The sequence below is a fragment of the Silene latifolia genome, chromosome Y (assembly GCF_048544455.1).
Source record: "Silene latifolia isolate original U9 population chromosome Y, ASM4854445v1, whole genome shotgun sequence".
NCBI lineage: Eukaryota > Viridiplantae > Streptophyta > Magnoliopsida > Caryophyllales > Caryophyllaceae > Silene > Silene latifolia.
The window spans coordinates 210,426,490-210,444,213 of NC_133538.1; the positions used below are offsets into that span (position 1 = coordinate 210,426,490).

The window sequence follows — 17,724 nt, forward strand, 5'->3', positions numbered from 1 at the left end:
AGACGGATCAAATATGCTTAAAGTGGTAATATTTTTGGGCCCACCATGCAACTTGTTGCTTGTCTTATGCTTAAAGTGAGTGGATATTTGGTCCTTCTATAACTATAGACGGATATCTCCCGTCTATAATGAGAATTTGTGCTTTATAGTATGGATGGCGATAGGGCGCCACCCGGTGGCGCTGAATCTCGGCGCCACCTTAATTAAAAAATAAAAGATAAATTGTTGGTTTTCGTTTTTGCGCCAAATGTTGGAGGATAGATATGTAATTTTGCCTTATCTAATAAATATTCAACTACAATTAAACTCTTAACAAAATCAAATTAGAATAATATTTACACCAAAATTACATTAAATTATCTATAATACAATACCGTTCTTCATCATTGTGTTCATCTGCTTCATTGTGCCGTTTTGCTTAGGCTGAACATTCTTGCAAGGCCAAAATCTCCCAAACAGGCATTAAATTCTGAATCAAGCATAATGTTACTAGCCTTTATGTCACGGTGTAGGACTCGTCTTGAACATTCGTTATAAAGGTAGTCGAGAGCCTCAGCCTGAGCCACACCACACACAATGTTGTGCCTGATTTCCCAAGATAATAGCTTTGTTTTGTTCTTATGTTGGTTTTCACTTTCGATATGTATGTAGTAGTCGAGGCTTCGATTAGGCATATACTCATAGACCAATATGAGCTCGTTATTCTCGTGACACCACCCGATTAATTTCACCAGATTCTTATGATGAACACTTCCGATTGTTGTGACTTCTGCTATTAGATTTTGCTTCCGTGCCGGTGTATTGTTAATCCTTTTAACCGCGACCTCAATTCTGTCCAAAATTCCCAAATAAACGACACCAAACCCGCCACTTCCAAGCTTATTTTTGATGTTAAAATTCCCGGTACCTTCCTTGATATCCTTGAGCTTGATCTTTTTCGGACCTAACCCTGTCTCTATACCCCGTAATAGTGTTCCCGTCAAGACCGGTCTTTCCATTTTAGTTTCCTTCTCCAGTACAAGAACACACCAGCAAGACTTAATATTAGAACAACGCTAAGAGATACAGAAACCGTTATCTTAACGACAAAGTCGGCCTTTCATCCACGTCGGACCAACTAAAAAACCATTCTTTTACGCAATTGAGCTCAGTACTTAATCCGATTGATGAATGATGCAGAAAACCCGATATAGACATCATTAGGAAGAAATTGCGTAAGATTAACATATATAGAAATAGAAATGATTTATTTAGGTAAATTACGCGCTATTGTATTTCCCTTGACGACATAGACATTCATCATATATGTCGACCATTATACAAAATCATTCCAGTAATATCGTCACCACTTACAATAAGGATATTAGACGAGTTCAACGAAACAGATTTGTTCGAGTACACACTGTTAATGTTCAATCCAACATGGTTACCGTCAATATCTTCATATCCTACCAAAGCCTTGAGTTAGTTCCTATTGGAATTTGGCTTTATTTATACCATAATCAGTCTTGGTTAATGCTAAGAATATTAGTAGTTCCACTAAAAACGCCTATTTCGGTGACATTTTTTTTTTAATATCTATAATTATCATTATTGTTACAATTATTAATTAATAATGTTAAATTCCTAAACTACCCTTTAAGACTATTTAGTTTGAATTTCAAATTTTGATGGAGGGAAAGCAAATCAACTAATGAATTTACAATAATAACCCCGGTGACACCCAAATTGAGCGTCACCGGGTGACGCCATCTCATTTTCCTTATAGTATTAGTTTTCAAATGGTGTTTACTTATTTCCTCCGTGCAATTAATAGAATTGTTCTTTTGGTACTTATTTTTACTCCATTTGTTTCAATCATGCATACTTATTATTGTCTTATTGTTAGTTGTTTTTATTATCTTATATATATATATATATATATATATATATATATATATATATATAGAGAGAGAGAGAGAGAGAGAGAGAGAGAGAGAGAGAGAGAGAGAGAGAGAGAGAGAGAGAGAGAGAGAGAGAGAGAGAGAGAGAGAGAGAGAGAGAGAGAGAGAGAGAGAGAGAGAGAGAGAGAGAGAGAGAGAGAGAGAGAGAGAGAGACAGAGAAGGGTTCTCATAAGGCCCTTACATCTTATGAGTCCCTAAGTCCTTATAAGGACCTTAGGATGGAAGGAATGGAAGGGTGAGATTACATCTCATTCAAGGGTCACAAATGAACCTCCCTAATCTCCCTCCCTAATCCTGTATAACTCCTCCTAATCTGTATAACTCCTTTCCCATTCTAATCTCCCAACTCATTTCCTCATTCACTCATCCTCTCTCACTTCTCCCATTTACTCTTTCTCTCTCATTTTCCTCCCACCCTCACTAAACAAAAAAAAAAAACAAACTGATACAAAAAAAAAAACAAACTAAAACAACAAAAAAAAACCCAAAAAAACCCCTCCTCCAAGCACCACACCCGACACACCTGCTGCCCACCACCACCCCACCACACACCACACTCGACCTAAAACCCGCCAACACCACCAGACCCGCCAACACCACCGACATCAGCAACAACAACCAACAACAACAACAACAACCCGCCAACAACAGCAGCATCAACAAATGGAAGGGTGAAATTACATCTCATTCAAGGGTTCTCATAAGGCCCTTACATCTTATGAGTCCCTAAGTCCTTATAAGGACCTTAGGATGGAAGGAATGGAAGGGTGAGATTACATCTCATTCAAGGGTCACAAATGAACCTCCCTAATCTCCCTCCCTAATCCTGTATAACTCCTCCTAATCTGTATAACTCCTTTCCCATTCTAATCTCCCAACTCATTTCCTCATTCACTCATCCTCTCTCACTTCTCCCATTCACTCTTTCTCTCTCATTTTCCTCCCACCCTCACTAAACAAAAAAAAAACCAAACTGATACAAAAAAAAACCAAACTAAAACAACAAAAAAAAACCCAAAATAACCCCTCCTCCAAGCACCACACCCGACACACCTGCTGCCCACCACCACCCCACCACACACCACACTCGACCTAAAACCCGCCAACACCACCGACATCAGCAACAACAACCAACAACAACAACAACAACCCGCCAACAACAGCAGCATCAACAACAACCAACAACAACACCGACATCAACCCACAACCCCTGCGCCAACACCACCAGACCCGACGCCACCACCCACAACCCCTGCCGCTTCACCTTTTTTTTCAGATCTGAAAAAAAACGGGATTGTTTTCGGGTTTTGATTTGTTTTTCGAGTGTTTTTATTTGTTGATGTCGTTGGTGTTGTCGTTGTCGTTGTCGTTGTCGTTGGTGGTTGTGTTGTTGATGTCGTTGTCGTTGTCGTTGGTGTTCAATGAATGTCCCATCTTCCTCTTCCTTTCTCCTTTTTCCTTTTTTTTTTAAAAACAAATTTTTAGATTTTTAGATTTGATGCATGCCTCCCTTTTCGTGTGTTTTGTATTCAGCCTCCCAGTTCTTTGTTTGTTTGTTTGTTTGTTTGTTTTTTTTTTTTTTGTTATTTGGTTGTTATTATTACGTATTTGGTTTTGCTATTGTTTTTCGGTTTTTGTTATTTGGTTGTTATTGTTATTTAATTTTTTTTTCAGATTTAATTTTTTTATTTATGTATATAATTTGTTATTGTCATGGGTCATTCATACTATTAACCTCTAAAGTTATACATTGTATAAATTGAAGTTACACAATTTTTTTTTTGGGATATTCTCTCGTGTACCCCTGAACTTTTTCATTTTCTATGATATACCCTTCTTTTCATGCAAACAAACTTTGACCGTCAATAACTCTTGGCTACAAGTTCAGAATATGTTAAACTTTTTTTTTCAAATTGACCTTCTTTAAAAGGTCTTCCGTTTAAAAAAAAAATTCACCGATGTTTCAACTCGTAGTCGGGAATTATGGTCGGTCAAAGTTTATTCGTTAAAAAATGTTTGACCAACCATAACTACCGGCTACGTGTTTAAAAAGCGGTGATTTTTTTTTCAAATTGAAGGCCTTGACGAGATAATTGGTTTGAAAAAAAAATTACCATTTTCTGAGCTCGTAACAGAGAATTATTTTCGGTCAAAGTTTTTTTGTGAAAAACGAGGGGTACACCATAGAAAACGAAAAAGTTCAGGGGTACACGAGAGAATACCCCTTTTTTTTTGAGGTGAAAGTTACACAAATTTTGGACTAAAGTTATACATCTTGTCTATTAAAGTTATACACTGTGTGCATTAAAGTTATACACACGATATAAAAATCTTTCAAATTTAAATATTTAAATGTTTATATCTGACGTTTTTTATTTCCATTATTGTTATTGTATTGTATTTCATTAATTTTTATTGATGAATCATGATTTACTTATAGGGGTTTTTTTTTGTTATTATTATTTGGTTTTTTGTTTATATTTGGTTTTTTTTTGTTAGATTAACGGGTTTTTTGATAGATTAACGAGTTTTTTTGGTTTTTGTTATTATGGGTTTTTTTTTGTTATTGTTATTGTTATTTGTTTTTTTTTATTATTAGTTTTCATATCTAGTTTTCTTCTTCTCAACTTTCATCACTTTTTTTATTTTGAATTTTCAAAACTATATGTAAATACAACTAAAGTTATACTATTTACGACTAAAGTTATACCCTTAAAACATTAAAGTTATACTATTTATGACTAAAGTTATATTCTTCAAAAATTAAAGTTATACAATTTATACTATTTTGTTGTGTGTTGTTATTTACTTATTATGTTGTTATTTACTTATTTTATAATTTTTTTTATTTCAATTATGTCTTATATTACATTTTGATATTTAGATAATGGCTTTTTTTTTGTTGGTTTAAAGTTAGTATTGATGGTTTTAGGATTTCGGTTATATATTGAACTAAAGTTATACGATTTTGGACTAAAGTTATGCGATTTTGTAGTAAAGTTACACAATTTTGGACTAAAGTTATACAAATATAGACTAAAGTTATACATATGAAAGACTAAAGTTATACAAAAAATGGACTAAAGTTATACAAAACTGGACTAAAGTTATACAAAAATGAACTAAAGTTATACAAAAATTGACTAAAGTTATACAAATATGGACTAAAGTTATACAAAAATTGACTAAAGTTATACAAATATGGACTAAAGTTATACAAAAATGAACTAAAGTTATACAAAAATTGACTAAAGTTATACAAAAACTGACTAAAGTTATACAAATATGGACTAAAGTTATACAAAAATGAACTAAAGTTATACAAAAATTGACTAAAGTTATACAAAAATTGACTAAAGTTATACAAAAATGAACTAAAGTTATACAAAAATTGACTAAAGTTATACAAAAATGGACTAAAGTTATACAAAAATGAACTAAAGTTATACAAAAATTGACCAAAGTTATAAAAATATGGACTAAAGTTATACAAAAATGAACTAAAGTTATACAAAAATTGACTAAAGTTATACAAATATGGACTAAAGTTATACAAAAAATGACTGAAGTTGTACAAACAGTACTTATGTAAATTCAAATTTATAGTGTTGATTTTTATTTGTTATTTTTTGTTGATATACTTATATATTTTTTTTGTCAACAAAGAGAAATGAAAAAACAAAAGTTATACTTTCATTGAAATTTCACACATTCCTACTGGAGTTATACATTCATTGAGTAGAAGTTACTCATATCGTTACTAGAGTTATACATTTACTGAGTATAAGTTATACATTTACTGAGTGAAGTTATACGTTTAGTCCATATTTGTATAACTTTAGTCCATTTTTGTATAACTTTAGTCCATTTTTGTATAACTTTAGTCCATATTTGTATAACTTTAGTCCATATTTGTATAACTTTAGTCGATTTTTATATAACTTTAGTCCATTTTTGTATAACTTTAGTCCATTTTTGTATAACTTTAATCCACCAAACTACCACCACAAAACGAGATAATAAAGTTATTTTTTCAAAATATTAAAATTAACTTATTATATGAGATTTATTTTACCCAAAATCTTAAGAAAAAAATGTAAAAAAAAGTGAGAAATGAGAAAATAGATAAAAAGACAAGAATAAACAAAATAAAAGACAACAAAAATAACGAATGAAAAAAACAACTCAAAACATAAAAAATAACACCCAAAAAAAAAAAAACGTTCCGGCGGCGGTGGTTGTGAGACGGTGGATCGTGGCGGTGGGTGGTGTCGGGTGGGGTGGTGGTGTAGAGGAAGAGAACTTTTTTATTTGTTTGGATTTTTGATTTTTTGGGTTTTTGATTTTTTTGATTTTTTTGGGTGTTTTGGGTTTTTTTTATTTATTTGGATTTTTGGGTTTTTTATTTATTTGGATTTTTGGGGTTTTTTTTATTTATTTGGGTTTTTTTTTAGAGTTTAAGAGTTTGAGAGAAGAGAGAAGTGAAATGTGTAAGATGAAAGAGAAATGGATGAGTGGAAAACAAATATATAGTAAATTAGTGATTAATTAGAGTGGATTACTGAAGGAGGAGAGAGATGGTGAGATTAACTATTAAACACACTTTTTTGGGGTTGATCTTGGCCATCCATTTTCACCATCCAATGACCTTTAATAGAACTTATGGACTCAATATATATACATGGCCTTAGTTGATCTCTTCTCTCTCTCTCTCTCTCTCTCTCTATATATATATATATATATATATATATATATATATATATATATATATATATATATATATATATATATATATATATATATATATATATATATATATATATATATATATATAGAAATAGGATCTCGTGCGAACCTATAGTTCGGTGCATTTAACTTATTTAACTCCATCTCGGCCCTTGATCAAATTAGATCAAAGGTTAAAAACAACGCCCACTTCTACTCTCCTCACTCTCTCCTAAACTAATGCCCCGAGTCCCCGACCCCTAGCCCCCCTCACACTTATCCACCACCACTCGTCGTCACCGTTGGCCGCCATTGTCGTCGGAGCTCCGCCATAAAATTCACCGGTGCACCACCATAACTCCACTGTCGCCGACCATTTCATTTTCATCTTATTTCTCTTATCCACCTAACTCACTCCGTCGGCCTGCTGGCCGCACCACCACCTCATTTTTCAAGTCGCAAACATCGACCACACCTATTAGCCGCCGCCATCGCCTTCTCCGACCACCGACGTCATAAATCTGGTCGACTACTATGAAGAACACTCAAACCAAATCGAGACAATACTCACATAAATCTTTCGTCGAACACCACCACCAGCGACTGATTCTTTTGTCGTCGAACCTAATCTGAAGGCGACATCGACCTGACATGATGGACCCATTTCTGGAGACATAAGGGTGACATCGAGGGGATATGTGTTCCATACTTAGATTTCAGGTTAGTAGATTTGGATAATTAAAAAACGACAAAATAGAAGCATTTTCGAAAACTTTGATACCTGTTCGTGTTTTTCCTTTAAATTGAGTTTTGTGGATCGAGTTTATTGGATAATTAGTCGAAATGTCCCCTTTTGGATCGAGTTTTTCCTTCAAATTGAGGGAAACCGCGTTAAGGGCAATCGAGAATTTGTGTTATTGTTCGGTTAAATGTGTGAATTTGCGATAAATTATGGGTTTATGTATCATTTATTATACTTTCTTCGAAAAGGGGACATTTCAACTCAAGAATTAGCCTTCAAATCCGCGGTTAGACTATGTGGGACATCAGAAGAAGCAAGAAAATCAATGGGAGATGTAGGATTCATGGCGGAATTCGTAAAATTTTTAGAGGCGAGATCATATGAAATACGATAAATGGCAACTGAGGCATTGTCTAGCATGGTTATGGTGCCGAAAAACAGGAAAAAATTCTCCAATAATGATTATAACATTGGTATTGTTCTTCAGTTGCTTGATCCAAAAGACGGGAATTCGTCGAATTCTAAGTTATTATTCTCAATATTGCTGTCAATTAGCATTTGCAATCATGGAAGAAAAGTAATTTCACTTTCTGCATATTTTAAGAATGTTCCGGGTGTAATTCCAGAGCAGTTACTTGTTACCACCCGTGCTTGTTGAATGACGTCTTTGATTGAATCCTCCTTTCGGTCTCCTGAAACAGTGAACAAACTGAGGGCTCGGCTTTGTACCGAGCGAACTCACTCCGACGCTCAAGTCAGTAAACTTAAAAGGATTAAGTTATGTGTTACTTGGCGAAGTATATTTTGTAGAGAGATAAGGAAGATATTACCAGATGAATAGTGATTCTTAGGTTAAATTGTGGATCCTTTCCTCAATGAGAGTTGAGGAGTATTTATAGACTTTCACCTTTTGTCACGTAGTGGCCAAGTGGCCAAGTGGCTAGCAGGTGGAAAGACTGATCTACCCTCGGCCGAGGGACCCATGGCAGGCCGGCGGGGCCGGGGCAGAAAAATTTTTACTTACGCAGAATACGCTCAACACTCATCGAAGGTCCATACCACGGCATAGACTACGCTGGGGGCAAATTGATGGGGCATATTCTGCACCCGCTGACCAAGTCAACATATTGAGCAAGGTCAAAGATATTCACAGCAAGTCAACGACTTAGACAGCCTAACCGACGCAACTTGTCGGCCTGTCACCTATGTCCCGGCCACGGTGACTAGCCAGCCGGGGCACATATCCGCGTACTCATATCCTAGACCCCTCGGCGGCGAGTCAACAGGGCCCGCCGGCCTGTCATGGGTCCCTCGGCCGAGGATAGATCAGTCTTTCCACCTGCTAGCCACTTGGCCACTTGGCCACTACGTGACAAAAGGTGAAAGTCTATAAATACTCCTCAACTCTCATTGAGGAAAGGATCCACAATTTAACCTAAGAATCACTATTCATCTGGTAATATCTTCCTTATCTCTCTACAAAATATACTTCGCCAAGTAACACATAACTTAATCCTTTTAAGTTTACTGACTTGAGCATCAGAGTGAGTTCGTTCGGTACAAAGCCGAGCCCTCAGTTTGTTCACTGTTTCAGGAGACCGAAAGGAGGATTCAATCAAAGACGTCATTCAACAAGCACGGGTGGTAACAAGTAACTGCTCTGGAATTACACCCGGAACAAAGAACATTGAGAAACTTGTAGAAACTGGTGTTTCTGATGCAAAAAAAGATTATCAGGAAATTATCAACTAATAGATTCAAGAGCTTATTGAATTGCATCTTTCACTCGTAAAATCCGAAAATGTTGTTCGTAACGTTTTTGGTGATTGGTTGTGTGGTGTTCAACTGGGAGCAAAGTGGGTGTCGGTGATTTGGACAATTATAGCAATGTTGATAATGTTATGTTGGTTTGTCGGTTTCTGTGTAGTAATTGGGAGGTGCAGTTGTAACACCCCGTAATTTCGGGCCGTTATTATTTTGCGAAAGTAATTTATTAATCAAGTTGAATTTAATATTAATGTATTTGAAGTAATAATAATTCAACGAAATGTAATTCTATTATATTTTGAAGTAAATTATTTAATTTGATAGTTTCGAAATGTTTAAAAATAGTTTAAACCGTGTAAAAACCTTTTTATTTCGAAATAAGGGCATATCGGGAAAAATGGCAATTCTTTTGAAAATTGGGCAAACGATTTTGGAAATGGGTCATATGAGTACTCAATCTTCTTGTAATCTCGGGTTTAAGAACTTTGGCATCGTCGAATTTGCATTTGTGACGGTTTTAATTATTGTTAAACGCTAAAAGCCAAAACCGACTCATAAAATCCCGCCAAATTCCCGCTCTTCCTCTCCCTTTCTCCCGCCACACCTCCCCTTCCTCCTTTCCTTTTGATTTTTCTTTACCAACTTCATCATACTTGAATGTTCTAAACTAATCCAACTAAAAACACCATTTTTATATGAAAACCTAAGCTTTTCTAAGCTAGTTTTCATCGTAATTTACTCGTTTCTACTCCAAATTTCATAAGGATTACATATTTGGAATCCTCTCTTCATTTCCAACGTCCTAGTATATATTAAATTAATTTGCCCTAAATTTATTTTGTCCACCATTTTTAGGGTTTTGTTTATTAGTGCTTATAATTGTGTTTTTATTGTTTATTTAGGTGAAGATTTGGAAGACGAGTTTGGGGACTCGTATATTGTTGAAGATAGTGGCTAGTTGTATATTAGGGTTTGGTGTGCAAGGTGCTAGTTGCTCATTTTGTTGCTAAAGGTAACATATTTCGAGTTACTCGACGATTAAATGTCACATTCTTTCCTTTTTGTATGATTTTGTGATTGTTAATTGAGTGGTTTATTTCACATGATAATATGGGTTAAATTCATGTCTAATTCATGTCTTTTGTTAGTTTAAGTTCACATATTAGTATGGAAATGAAATAGGAATGATTAATTGATGCTTCAGACGATATTAAACTGAACAAAAATGGAAAAATGGAGGGTTTGGGGTGGCGGCACAGTGCCCAATGAGCCCAGCAGCCCGGTCGGCCCGTTGCTTGTTTCGCGGTTTTTCATGCGTTGTTCGTCGTTTCGGGTTTATTAATGTTATATTTAGTATAAGTAACATATGGGTAATCATTTGAAATGAATCATGTTAGTAGTAAATATATGGTTGATGGTAAAATTATGTTTATATTGGTAGTTGCACATGTTAGGATAGGTTATAATATGAAATTGTAATGAATAGGCTTAAAATGAATTTTGTAGCGATAATTGTAATGTTTGGATGATTATGCTTAAAATCGAGCCCTTGGTCCCTTTGATCAATCGATGTCGGTCAATTGTGTGATTGATTGGTCACCGTGATTTAACCCGCACTGCCGCAGATTTGGGGTTGCGGGTAAAAATTCGGTTGGATGAATTTATTGTGTAAATTGGTAATCGACCTTATTCTTGTTCTAGGCCATTTAATATGTTTTTATTTCACATATGTTGTTGGTTGATTTGAATGGGTTCTTATGTTGTAGAAACGGCCTTAGATTCCCCGAAACCTTTAATATTGTTAATATTCTTTGGAAATGGAATTGGTATTGAATACTTCTTGCGCAGGTTGTTGTGTTTGTCATAGATAGGCCTTTATAGTCTTTGACGAGTATATGTTCACCGCTTAATAGCCTTTGTGTTCCTACTTGGTGGGATTATATCCAAGTTGGGGCATGACCTCGTTACTTATTTTGATGGTAAGTGGTCAGCTTAAGTACTAGCCAACCCTTTGGTGGACTCCTTAGGGTACTCACTTTGTTTTAGAAAAATTGTGAGTCTTGGGTGCGGTAGTGTGTATCCGCATGTGTAGGTCTGCGCAGATTTTAGGCTAGGGTTGTGTTGTGTCTTGGCCATGTTTTGATAGAACCTCTGAGCCATGATACCGGTTCGATTACCTTCCTTACCTCGTGGTATAGACTCGAGTTCTGAGTGACTATTGACCGTACTAAGAACTTATGCCTGTCTTTGATATATTGTCCTTTCTTGTATGGTGATTTTATGAATTGTAATAGGTGAGATGCAAGCCGGTTACAATTGATAAAGTTTGGATTACTGCTTGTTATATGTTTCACATGATAGTTTAATTTGGTCAGTTTAGAGTTCACTTGTTAGAATATTTGATATCTAGATTATTTGTGATGTGGTTTACATGTTACGTTACATGTTACATTAAATATGACATTTCGTGGCTGGGAGGACTCGAAGTTACTCCCCACTGAATTGTGGCTTTCGTGTTTGTATAAAATGCGATTGACAGGTTGATGATGATTAGATGGGGTCACAGACGAGCTAGTGAGCAAAAGAACCTTGGACTTAGTTTGGTTATTTTGTAGTAAACCTTTAAACATTTGATTGTGTTTATATTTTGAAGGGACATATGTCTCCCTCTCTTACTTTGGTTTGTATCACTTTATTCTCGCGACTTTAGCATGTTATGTAAATTAGGGTGTTAGTATTTGTAGGTTTTGGCACTCTTCATTTGAAAGTGTTTGTGGTTGGTTAGAAAAGTTTTTAAAATTACAGGTTTTATCTGGTTGAACCAATTACAAACATATCCTGTCAGTTTTTCTGTAAAATTTTACGTGTTTATTTTACGCTAAAAATGAGGGTGTCACAGCAGTAATTGCGCAGGTTCTCGTGGGTTGATTGACGGTGAATGTGCTTGTGGTGGTCATTTGGGTGAGGTACTGGTCGTGGGGATTATTGGTCAGGTGGTGTCGCAGGTTGTGGCTGTGGATACACTAAATACTAGCCCAGGTGCACATGGTATTACTACCGGATACACAAGTCGATTTGTGTATCCGATAGTAATTCCATGTGTATCCGGTACTAATACAATGTGTATCTGAAGTTGTAATAAGGTATTTTGGTGTTGGGGGTATCTGAAGTAGTAATAAGGGTATCCGGTTGTAATACCATGTGTATTCGGTACTAATCTGAATGAGTGTATCTAGGTGAAATCGATAACTAAAGCGATTCTAAGACTTGTTCACTGTTATTGGCAGACCATGGTTGTTTCCTTTTCTTTAGTAGTTGGACCAATTCCATGGCTTATTATGTCTGAGGTATGTCAATGCACTTGTGTATATTTACTGAAGTTTATCTGATGTGAGTTGCTGAGTTTCCTAGTGCTGTAATCTACTGCAATATTCTCTGAATTTTCGATTTGTTTGTTTTCGGCTAGATTCTCCCAGTGAGTATAAAAGGGCTAGAAGGACGTGTAGCGACATTGGCAAATTTTCTGACATTCTGGGGGATCACTATGAGTGCTAACCAGATGCTCAGTCGGAGCAGCGGAGGTAATATTTCTTGGATGGATATAAATCCGCGGGATTATTAGCTTGTCCATGAGTCCTATGCTCATCCTCTCAGGGCTGATACACGCACCTAAGATGACTCATGGACCAAGCTAATAGCCCCGTGACATTAGCACTCGCCTATTTTTCAAAAGTTTGTCCCCATCCGAATTCAGAAAACTAAATACAACATAAAATTTCAGTAACATTATATTGATAGTTCTTCTAAAATCTAAATAACTAAGATAGATATAGACGGAGTATTATCACTAAGGTTAAATACTCGGCATTAACCCAGTCTGAACTGGTTTTGATGTCAATTGCAGGGATCTTCGCCATTTACAGTATTTTGTGCTTTTAGTGCCATATTTGTAGCAGTATATGGCTTCCTGAGACAAAAAGAAGAACTCATAAGGAAATTCAAGCATATTTCAGATGAAGCTAAACGCAAATTGGTCGATAACTACTGAGTATTTAATACCAAATTCATGATATCATGAGATATTCTTTCTGTTTGTATGAGTATATATAACTGATTCTGAATTTGTCCCAAGATTGAGAAACTGAAGATGTATAAAAAAATTATTTGGATTGGAACAAGATTATCATTCACTCTTTCCGGTTCAATACTTTGTTGCTCTACAATAAGACCATACCATTTTCTTAACAGTTCAATATAAAGTATCTATTTTACAATGAGGAACGTTATCGATCTACTGTTTTCGATCTTTAGCTGCCAGCTGCAAATTTCAATCTATTGGGGGTTAAATACAAATCAAAAATCTATTCTGACATGGGGGCAGGTTAGGTGACACACCGGCGCGGCGACTTCTGGTTGCCGACGAGGTTACTGACGTGTGTAGAGGTGATTGCCGACGACTCATGATGGTTGTGGGGATCATTGGTAAGATGGCGTCGTAGGTTGTGGCAATGGATATCCAAAGTGTCAGTCCAGGTACACATGGTACTATTACTGAATACACAAATCGATTTGTGTATCTGGTAGTAATACAATGTGTATCCGTTATCAATACCATGTGTATCTGAATTAATAATAACTAATAAGGGTATTTCCATAAATTTCTCTATTTACCGCCTTGTTTATCCTTACAAGTTGGATTATTGACTGTCAATGGGTTTATCAAAACATCAAACTAGATGAGTATATAATAATCTAGGAGGTAGACAATATGATTAAATACTGAAAATAAAACTTCAATAAGAAGCTTTTTATTTGAAATACAACAGTAACCCAATTCCTCGAGCCTTAAGGGTTCTCCTGAATAGCGGGGTAAGGAAGTAAGGGAGTCGGGTAAAGCAGTAAGGAAGTCGGCAACACAGAGAGGCAGCTTACAATGACCCATAAAAGCCGTCATTTTAACAATACTTTCGTATGTTCAGTTTATTTAACGACTGATCACAGGCTGCTGTAATTCATGCCTGCACCCTGTCTGCTTCTTTTGCTAGTTTCAACCTTTCAATGTTCTCTGGAGTGATAAAATAACTCGGCTCTAATGTCTCAACGCCCTGCAGAATATAACCCACATCAGTGCAGTCAATTGCTATTTGCTAGTATGCCAAGTTTTTTTTTCAAATCATTGAATTCCGCCATCCCGGAAGAAAATAGACCACATCATGCTTGGGTTTTGCAAAAGCACAAGAAAAGTTTACATACAAAAGGAGACTGCTCACCTGTTTCTTAGCAAATGCCTCAGCCCCATCGAACCCAAGATATATATGAGGCGTTTTCTCCATCACCAACCTTGCAAGAGAAATGGCTATTTTGACTCATCTATTATTCAACTATTTTGGTCGTCTGGTTTAGGTACTGGCCGTGGGGATGATTGGTCAGGTGGTGTCGTAGGTTGTGTTTGTGCCAGTCATTGAGTAGGCCGCGCGGTTACACATCGTCATTAAACATGTTCTGTCATGTGGTGCTCCGACGAGGCTTGCGAAAGTTCGCCAGTGGATTAGTTACATGCTCTAAATGGTAGTTTTTCGTGGCGACTGATGTTGCTTTTTCATACTCCATCAATTATCTATACATTCGTATTTTTGTTTTGGATTAAGGAAGCTATCTTTCATCTATATTTATGTTTGTATATGGCCGTATATGTTCGTGTATCTTCTATGGTGAAGATGTGTATCTGGCACTTGGTTTTTGTGTGTCTACACTCAATTTTGCGCGTGTAGTATCTACGAGCGGAGTATGAGCATTAGTTATATGCCTTGGTGATATATTTAATCGTGGATTTAATAGAGCGCTTTAGTATTGTGTAATTACAATTGAAAAACAAGACTATACCTCTCATATATTTGTGTATTTGAAATATTATTTGGTTAATTTAATATATATTCACTTCGTCTCAATAATCTATTTACCTTAAAAATATAAAAGATAAACAAATGAATAGGACGGAGGGAGTACATAGTAGTATATTTATGTATTCATACCTAGCTAGATACATATCTATAACTAGCTAGATACACTCTTTTATGCTGTTAGATACATACCTCTAACTAGCTAGATGCACTTCTTTAAGCTCTAGTTAGATAGATACACTCTTTTAAGCTGCTAAATACACTGCTTTAAACTGTTAGATACATACCTCTACTTAGCTAGATACACTCTTTAAGTTGCTATATACACTCTTTTACCTCACTAGATACCTTTATTTATAATTGCTAGATACACATCTCTAGCATGTTAGATACATTCATTTAGGGTTTAATTTTTGAACATCAACACAATAATTGTCAAAAAAGAGCTATTAACCAACTCAACCCAAAATCCGCTAAGTATAACATTCCGGAGTAACATTTTTGTGACATTATTATTGATCACAAGAAAGTCACTACAAAGAAGTTGCGTGAAAGTGACGTACATTCCTCTCAATGTGTATGTTGTCTCCAACATTTTTTTTGTTGAATGTGCAAGTAAAATTAATCCACGCAACCAAATTACATCATTTAACACAGTACATCAATTACGACATAAAACCCCTAAGCAATGTATTGTGCTTTCTACTCATCTCCTTGCTCATCACCCTACTGATTCTATTACAGAGACTCATTCTAATACCCATTACAACAGCTTTAGGCATAGGCAAGCATAATTCATGAAGACTATGATTCCTTGCTTTGCCAGAGTTGATAACTCGGCCCTTACAATGTGATTCTTCAATAACGGCTTGATCCTGCTATTCTGCCACCACTGGACTGTATTAAACCATGGAATAGCAGCACCCATCCATGTGGCCAGCAGCTGCAAACAGACTCTATTGTACTCGCATTCAAAAAATATATGTTGGTGTGTCTCATCAGCCTTACCACACAGCAAACAAATCAGACTTAGCTCACATACCCCATCTAAGCAGCCTATCACGAGTCATCAATCTGCCTTGAACAACCAGCCAAGCTACGAAGTTATACTTAGCCAACCCCCCATTCACTACAAGACCAATGCCCTTCATTCAACCTTTTCCTGAATAGGAAGCAACCATCTGTAACCATCCTGTACAGAGTAATCTCTGCCATTATTTCCCTACTCATCTCCTATAACTTCATAGCTTGGTTGGCTATGAGATATCGCCTCCAACTTTCCTACTTCAGTTCAACACCAAACCTGTATGAACAAAACCAGACAAACATTTGATAAAAAAAATATATATATAGTATATGATCAGGGCTTAGTCTACAGACTAGTAGTTGGGAATGTGAGATCTCTAAAAACCAAAATTTAATGTTTTCTTAATCGTATCTGTAAGCTATGTAATAATTTGTTTCTTGCGTGTATCTGGAGTCTTATTTTTAAATGCAAATCTACCAACATCCTCGAAACAAATCTGTCTTTCTTTCCGAATCTCATACATGAATGCTAGTATGCTGCATCAAGTGGTCATGTATTTTCAAAATTCAAATATGCTGATAAGGTATAGTTTGTTAGCAAAATATGGAGCAAATATTACTTGCCTTAAATGTTGTAAGGCCAATCAAATGAAAGACCAACACATCTCCCCTCTGTAAGGCATATTGAATGGCGAACCCCCTCCAACCAGCACTTAGACCATACTTGCGAGCTAAATACTTCGTATTGACTTCTTTTCCAGCTTCATCGACCAACACGATAGTACAGTACTCTTTTGGTAGATTAGCATTACAGAATTTTCTGGGTGGATGCTACACAAGAAGAAACCAAGAGGGGACAGGATTCAGGACGTCGCATTACTATACAGTATGATATAAACCATACAGTGTTTGACAAGTTTATATAGTGATAGAAACGAGCTGTTTTCTAACCATCCAAAAAAATCCTGATACATTTGATGGAATCATCATCTTAACGAAGCTAGGATATGCTGCTGAAAGATTTGCCTGAATCTTTATTGCTCGCTCCATAGCAGTCAACTTCTCTTCTGCAGGTGGCTCCACAAATTGAGTAATCCTTCAGAGGAAAAGATATACATAAATGTAAGTTTTTGTTTGATGGATATGAAGTCATGTGAAAAAATCCTACTCAAGAAGACATAGATTACAATGGTGTACAAAAAAGATGGCAGCATTAGTAAGTGAGGTCGTGGTAGTATGATCAGTACGTGAGGTCTTGGTCATCTCCTTACAGTTAACAAGGGAATGCAAAGCCAAAAATCTTTCAGCCTGCTTGTCTACGCAGCCGCTTCCGGGGTTTCATCTGCCACAGAACCAAAAGGTCAGAAATTATTACTCAATGTTCTACAGTAGTCACGACAGTGCAGTCAGCAGCTTGAGGTTATGCCAAACTAGAATTGATACAATGTGCAAAACAAGGTTACACAATGCAACATATTTTTAGCATTTAGCAGTTTTTATGGCGTGGAGATCCACGAGCTAAATCTACTTGACGGGTTTGAATTCAAGTCATGATATTTGATATCACGCCTAATGACCTTGCAGCTATAATGGGTGCGATATTTGTTCATCTAAAAGGCA

General features: G+C 36.0%; 1 protein-coding gene and 1 long non-coding RNA gene across 2 annotated transcripts; both read right to left on the reverse strand.

Annotated features, from left to right (window-relative positions):
• Positions 1 to 401: 401 nt before the first annotated feature.
• LOC141630010 (putative L-type lectin-domain containing receptor kinase S.5) lies at positions 402 to 998 on the reverse strand. Its single transcript, XM_074442906.1, has one exon. The coding sequence runs from the start codon at positions 996 to 998 to the stop codon at positions 402 to 404; it is 597 nt and encodes a 198-aa protein (XP_074299007.1).
• A 15,626-nt stretch (positions 999 to 16,624) lies between these two features.
• Positions 16,625 to 17,522, reverse strand: LOC141627434 (uncharacterized). Its single transcript, XR_012537000.1, has 3 exons — positions 17,352 to 17,522; positions 17,056 to 17,200; positions 16,625 to 16,935 (listed from the first exon to the last, which is right to left on the reverse strand). It is a non-coding gene; the product is annotated as an uncharacterized LOC141627434 (long non-coding RNA).
• Between the last annotated feature and the right edge of the window lie 202 nt (positions 17,523 to 17,724).

Coding starts and splice junctions, on each gene's coding strand:
- LOC141630010 (XM_074442906.1), bottom strand. CDS start 998: ATGGAAAGACCGGTCTTGACGGGAACACTATTACGGGGTATAGAGACA.